Source organism: Lactuca sativa, chromosome 8 (assembly GCF_002870075.4).
Source record: "Lactuca sativa cultivar Salinas chromosome 8, Lsat_Salinas_v11, whole genome shotgun sequence".
Lineage (NCBI taxonomy): Eukaryota > Viridiplantae > Streptophyta > Magnoliopsida > Asterales > Asteraceae > Lactuca > Lactuca sativa.
This window is the reverse complement of record NC_056630.2, coordinates 279,149,209-279,156,156: the sequence shown is the minus strand read 5'-3', so window position 1 is coordinate 279,156,156 and position 6,948 is coordinate 279,149,209. Positions and strand designations below refer to the sequence as shown.

Genomic DNA, 6,948 nt, shown 5'->3' with positions numbered 1-6,948 from the left:
AAAGATCCATGATTAATTTGCTTGAATGTTGAATCGTTTATTAAAATGTTGATTATTTACTAGTATTTAAACATCCACTTCTTCACAAAGAACCAATAAAACGCAAAGTAATTTAGTCGTTGGAATTACCCGAAAAACCGGCAAAAACCAGACCCGAAAAACCAATAAAACGCAAAGTAATGTAGTCGTTGAATACATCAAAATTTAGCCGGTTCCAAACTCGAAAAACCGGCAAAAATCGGACCCGGAACCGGAATCGGTAGAACCGCCGGGCCGGTTCGGTTCTTCATTTTGACCGAAGCCGGTTCCCCGGTCCGGTTCGTTTCGGGCCGGTTCCGGCCGGTTTGGTTCTTTTGCTCGTCCCTAAATTCATTTCTCTTAAAATAACTTGTTTTATACATAGCTCCATCTCAACTATTTAACGATTAATTTTCTAAAATTAATTAAAACTCGATAATTTATTATTATCTTATTCAATACTGAATAAAGAAATTAAATATTATTTTATCTTATTCTTTTCTATTTAATAATAATAGTCATGTTAGCACTAATTTTCTTTTAATTTAATTTTCCTTGATTTTAATATTTGCCTATGTAAATAAAAAAATAGACTAACGGAGGGTATTTGATTTCTCTATCTAATAGAAATCATCAAGTGGTTTCTGTTGTATCTGTGCTTACCACTTCTAGAATATATATATATATATATATATATATATATATATATATATATATATATATATATATATATATATTGATTGAAATTAATTATAAAAATTTAAATAAGGCATAATCTAAAGAACTTCATAATCAGATTGATCGCAATGGCCTTTGATTCTCTGTTTGTCTCCATTAATCAATAAGTTTTCAATAAGAATTCAAGGTCACAAATTAGCTTCAAACGAAAATGACAATCTCGAATTCCCAGTTATCAATCAATTCCCAAAACGGATTTTGCTCCAAAACCCAAATCTACCATAGCCTTAGACCTCCATATCCTCTGCCTCCACAGTCCACTCCTTTTTCCATAACCGATTTCATCTTATCGCTCCTCAAAACAACCACCACCACCACCGGAGCATCTATCATTGACGCCACCACCCGCCGCTTCATCCCTTACTCCGACGTCCCACTTCTTGTGCGCAACCTTGCAGCCTCACTCCGCCAACCACCATTGTCTCTCTCAAATGGAGCGTGTGCTTTCGTTATTTGTCCCAATTCCGCCAATCTCCCGATTCTGTACCTTTCTCTCTTCTCGCTTGGTGTTGTTGTTTCGCCTTCGAATCCTGCTAGTTCGATTCAAGAGATTTCTCGCCAACTCCGCCTCTGTAAACCGGTGGTTGCTTTCGCGACGTCGGAGTCAGCTAACAAGTTGTTAGAAGTTGGATTTCCTAATCCGGTCGTGGTAATCGACTCGAACGAATTTGAATCGATGATGCGAACAAAACCAAATGGATCTGAAACAAAAATTGAAGTTTTGCAGTCCGATACAGCGGCGATTTTGTACTCGTCGGGGACTACAGGGAAGATCAAGGGAGTGAAATTAACGCATAGGAACATGATATCAACGATTGCCGGAGCAAACTTCGGGCGTCAAGATAGATCTTCTCCGGCCGTGTACCTCCTCACGGTGCCGTATTTTCATATATACGGGTTAGGGTTATGTATGAGGTTGGTTGCGTTTGGGGAGAGTTTGGTTTCGATGGCGAGGTTTGATCTGCGTCTAATGTTGAAATCGATTGAGGAGTTTAGTGTTACTCATCTAGCATCGGCGCCGCCGGTGGTGGTCGGTTTGGTGGACGGCGATAATGACCATTTGGTAAATCAAACCAATTGGAGCTCTCTGGAAACTGTACTGTGTGGCGGAGCATCACTTACGATGGCCGTGATCGATAAGTTCAAGAAAAGATTTCCGACTGTGTTGTTGTTGCAGGTTTGTTGCATGACATCTTATCGTTAATTGTTCCCAAAAGACACTTTTCGTAATTTTTTATTGATATTATAAAATAATTACTTTAACTATTGAACTCAACAAAAATTTGAAAACAACTTGCATTTTGTTATTTTCTTTTGTAAAATACTACATTTTTTAGTCTTTTTCTAAAAAATGGGTCCAAGGTGACATACTTATTCGTTGTGTTGTTTATTTATTTATTTAAAGAACTAATATAACAATATTTTACTCTTTTTAGAAAAAAACAAAGTCATACTTTGCTATAGAGGTTTGTTTTCAACCAATTATGCTATTTTTAACACAAAAAGACATCCATACGTATCTCCCTTTTTTTCTAAAGAGATGCTCAATAATACCCTTATGATCCCTATTGGTTTATTACAATATTAATCCATATATACTTTTTTTTTTTGTAGTTTTTGTTACATTAACTTTATAAATTATGTTATAGATAATTATAAACTATCGTAGCTAATTATTATACTCTTTAAAACTAGAATTTTACTAAATAAAAAATTACATCTTTAATATTTTTAACTTAAATTTAAAATTTATCATAAACCATGAATTTGATTAAAAATATATAATATAACAAGTAACAAACATTTTAGTTAGAATATGATTATAATGTTAAAAACACAAACAAATCATAATAACATTTCAACTTAAGGAACCAAACCACTCACAAAACTAGTTGGTAGGTGGTGTTTTTATTTAGGTACAAATGTTTGATAAAATTATTATAAGCTTTTAAAATATATAAAACTACGTAACAAAAACCCTAAAATGTAAACGCTCATAAAAGATCTCAAAAGGTAACTGAAGTAGTTTTTGGATTGTGATTACTGTGTTCAGGCGTATGGATTGACGGAAACTACAGGTGGAGTCTCACGAATTGCAGGTCCATATGAGAGCACAATCGCAGGCACCGTAGGGCGGCTCATAGCCCGTTGTCAAGCCAAGATAGTTGATCCCAACACCGGTGTTGGTTTGCCTCCCATGAGCCATGGTGAACTATGGCTTCGAGGTCCCTTCATTATGAAAGGTTAAATACATAATTACAGCTTCTTTTTTTTTTTTTTTTTTTTTTTTAATCCTATTATGGGAAAAAGCTTATTACTTTTTCTCTTTTATTAAAGTTGTGGATAATTTTTTTTTAAAGGCTATGTGGATGATAAAGAAGTTAGTGATACAATGGTGGATTCGGATGGATGGTTGAGAACGGGTGATCTTTGTTACTTTGATAATGAAGGCTTCTTATTTATTGTGGATAGATTAAAAGAGTTGATCAAATATAAAGGTTATCAGGTACATTGATTATTCAATTTTCATTGTTATTTTGGTTTTGGTTTTTTAGATTAATCAAAATACAAATTCATATCAAAGCATTGTGTCTAAGATCTTTCTAAGTTAATTAAACCACGTGACATGTAGGTGCCTCCTGCAGAACTGGAGCACATTCTACATACGCACCCTGACATTACCGAAGCAGCTGTGATTCCGTATGTTTTTCTCCCCTCAAAGATTGTTTTTTGTTACATACAAACAAGCTTTCTAAGGTTATTTTCAATAACACAGATGAAACTGATATTCACAAATTTTGTGTGCACTTGCAGACATCAAGACAAAAAATAGCAATTTTTGCCACACTAACATTTTTCCATCGGGTCACTAACAGTCAACTAATGATAATCGGGTCATATCAAAATGGTCAAAATTATTGGGTGTTGGTTTAATGCTATATTTTTCCATACCAAATTTACTAAAATCATATAATTTATTGAACATAGAGGTCAAACATATACAACATTTTTTAAAATTTATCCCAAATATCAATACAAATATCAAGAAGAATACCCCACTCTTCATAATAGAAAATCCAACAATGAGTACAATGACATTTGTTACATAGACAAGAACATGACATGACAACACTCATGTTAGAGAAAAAAATGCAATTTTTTGTCCTATCCAAGGTGGGACAAGGACCCGTTCAACATCGAAAATAGCCTTAGAAAACTTGTCCAATGTTGTTTTTTTAATAATGTCCGATGTAACAAACACAACCTTACAGGTATCCAGATGAGAAGGCAGGACAAGTACCGATGGGATTTGTTGTTAGAAGAAAAGGAAGCACCATTAACGAAACACAAGTCAAAGATTTTGTGGCGAAACAGGCAACTTTATTTATTCATTCATTTCTTCTCTCCTTACTGTTTATGTAAATAAATTATTAACAACCATTGCAAACATGTAGGTTGCACCATACAAGAAACTACGAAAAGTACGTTTCATTGATTCGATACCAAAGAATGCTCCGGGAAAAGTACTAAGAAAGGAGTTGATCAAGATGGCTCTCTCTGTCTCTGATGTCACTTCTAAGCTTTAGTAACTTTACATTATAATATGCCATAATTAATTCATATTATTACAATGGCAAATAAATAGTGTTTTAAGTCAAGATTTTAGGAATATCAAGCAAATTAGATTCAAAGTTGGAATAACAGAGTTTTATTCTATGTCAATGTCAGCAACTGAAACAGCTGGCTGCCCTCAATCCTCATGGATGGAAAAATGGAAATTGTAGCAAATAAAGTTTGGCCGATCCGATAATGTATCGGATTACATACAATATTCAAGTAAAGTAATAATAACAATCAAAACAGAAAAGACTAAATCCTTCCTTTAAGAAGATAAAACTTTCTGAACCTCAACAGTTACCTCCTTTGGGGGTTTCTCTGCTGGAAGCATTGCAACCACACCCTTCTTACTGTAGTAGTCTATAACCTACAGTTCGGTAAAAAAAAAGTAAAAAAGTAAAATGCGTTGTCAGATACTTAAAAAATAATAAACGAGAGATAAAATGTAAAAAATTAGGACTCAAAAAGAAACACTTACTGGTTTAGTTTGCTTATGAAAAGCCTGCAGCCTTGACTTGAGAACTTCGGCAGTATCATCTTTTCTTTGCATTAATGGCTCTCCAGTAACCTTCAAAAATACAAAAACCCACAAATTACCATCACATCATAAACATGTTATGACAAGTTAGATTGCATCTCAGTCTATGAGAAATGACGTAAATGCCCTCCTCAAACCTCATCATTAAAAACAACCCTAAAAAGCTTATTATTATTAGTATGTGCTTACATCATCGACTCCATGAACCTTAGGAGGTGCAAATTTTGTGTGGTAGGTCCTACCACTTGAAGCGTGGATCCAACGGCCAGTAATTCTTTCTTCTAAAATGGAGTCATCAATTGCAAAATCAAGCACCTTATCGATCTTAGTTCCTTGTTTTTGAAGCATCTCATCAAGCTGCAACAAACGAGAGTAATTGGTAAAAAAAAGGTTTTAAATTTTGTAAGTAGAAGGAAGGAGATAAGGGTAAATGGGTAAATTACCTTCTCGGCCTGGGCAACTGTTCTAGGAAAACCATCAAGAATGAACCCTTTCTGGCATGATGGCTTCTTCATTGCTTCATCAATTATCCCAACCACTAGGTCATCTGACACTAGTTCACCCTATAAAATAACCATAAACAAAAAATAATCGAAAATATCAACCTACTTTCATTAAATACAGCATATCCTCTTTTGCTATTTCTTGCGTTTAGCCCTTTGCAAGAATGATCAGTTTGGGCATGTTACTAAGTCAAAGCAAAGCATATACCTTCTCCATGGTTTCTTTAGCTTTAATCCCGAGTGGAGTTTTGGCTGCAACAGCGGCTCTCAACATATCACCTGTTGCCAAGTGGCAAAGGCAGTATTCATCCTTAATGATGGGGGATTGAGTACCTTTGCCCGATCCAGGTGGACCTAACATTTATTCATTTTCTCATAAGCATTTCATCAAACACATGGAAGACAATACAGATCTGATAAAAATATCATCCAAAGTCTTCAACTGATTCATAGCAAAGCAGATAAAATTTATCAAAAAGGCTTACTTTTGCAATTTAAACTTCTAACCAAATCAAATTCATACCAATAGTCTCATATCTCGAATGCAAAATTCCAAAATTGGTATTATTTTTTGCCACAAATCAAGTCTTCATAAACCAAAATTCCTAGGAATTCACGTCTCAGATCAAAAGTCAACGTATAGACTTCACATTTGGACAGATCTTAGAAACACAAAAAAAAGACCACCATGAACATGCAGCAGACTAATGGAACATTATACCGTTATACCCTAAAACTTTCGTAGGTCGGAACTCAACAAAATTATAAGATTGGAGATGGAAGCGAGAACGTGGTTTAAGCTCATAATTTGGGGATAGAATAATTATTATACTCGAGACTATGGAACTGAAACCCAATTCGAGGAAACATTTACAGATCTCAAAACAAACCCTAAAAGGAAGAGTTAACATAATCTGGAAGAACGATATGTAAAAAAGTGTACCGATGAGGATGAGGCGTTTGTCAGGCTTAGATGAACACTTGAATCGGCGAAGAAGTTCGGTCATCATGTCCATTGAAGGTACATCTTCCAAGGAGGTGGTGCTCGCCATTGAGTTCTTCACAGGTCGTTTGGGTTTTTGATGGAATAGCGGTTAAGGAAGAACGTCAATAGTAGGTGGTGTGGGGGTGGGGTGAGGGGAGGGGTAGGTGTACCAACCCCAAATAAAATACTACGCACAGTCGAGAACGAGAAGAAGAAGATGACGACGGGGTTTTCAAAGATTTGTATACGTCGAGGAGGCCACTCTTTTGACTTTTTGACCCTATCACTTTTGTTTTACAAAAAAGAACAAATTATTAAAATGGTCTAACGGTTTGCAAAAATTTTACGTTTGATCCATAATATTTTCTTTTATATTTGGATAGTCCCTAACATATCATTTGCTGTGTTCTTAGTCCCTTGTAGAGGTAAAAAGACTATGTTGCCCTTTATATTTCTTTTTCCAATTTTTTTATTATTTATTAATTATTCCAAATACATTAAATAATTAATAGACACATGGGTCCCACTCTCAACCCTAACCAACCATC

General features: G+C 34.9%; 2 protein-coding genes across 2 annotated transcripts; one reads left to right on the top strand and one right to left on the bottom strand.

The window, feature by feature from the left end:
* The first annotated feature begins 793 nt into the window (after window positions 1–793).
* LOC111918324 (4-coumarate--CoA ligase-like 9) lies at window positions 794–4,448 on the top strand. Its single transcript, XM_023914002.3, has 6 exons — window positions 794–1,933; window positions 2,810–2,999; window positions 3,117–3,262; window positions 3,389–3,456; window positions 4,029–4,131; window positions 4,212–4,448. Exons 1-6 carry the CDS (start codon window positions 908–910, stop codon window positions 4,341–4,343), a joined length of 1,665 nt encoding a protein of 554 aa, XP_023769770.1. The 5' UTR covers window positions 794–907; the 3' UTR covers window positions 4,344–4,448.
* Window positions 4,418–6,631, bottom strand: LOC111918325 (adenylate kinase 4). Its single transcript, XM_023914003.3, has 6 exons — window positions 6,359–6,631; window positions 5,624–5,769; window positions 5,356–5,475; window positions 5,102–5,269; window positions 4,853–4,942; window positions 4,418–4,741 (listed from the first exon to the last, which is right to left on the bottom strand). Exons 1-6 carry the CDS (start codon window positions 6,465–6,467, stop codon window positions 4,640–4,642), a joined length of 735 nt encoding a protein of 244 aa, XP_023769771.1. The 5' UTR covers window positions 6,468–6,631; the 3' UTR covers window positions 4,418–4,639.
* Window positions 6,632–6,948: the final 317 nt, after the last annotated feature.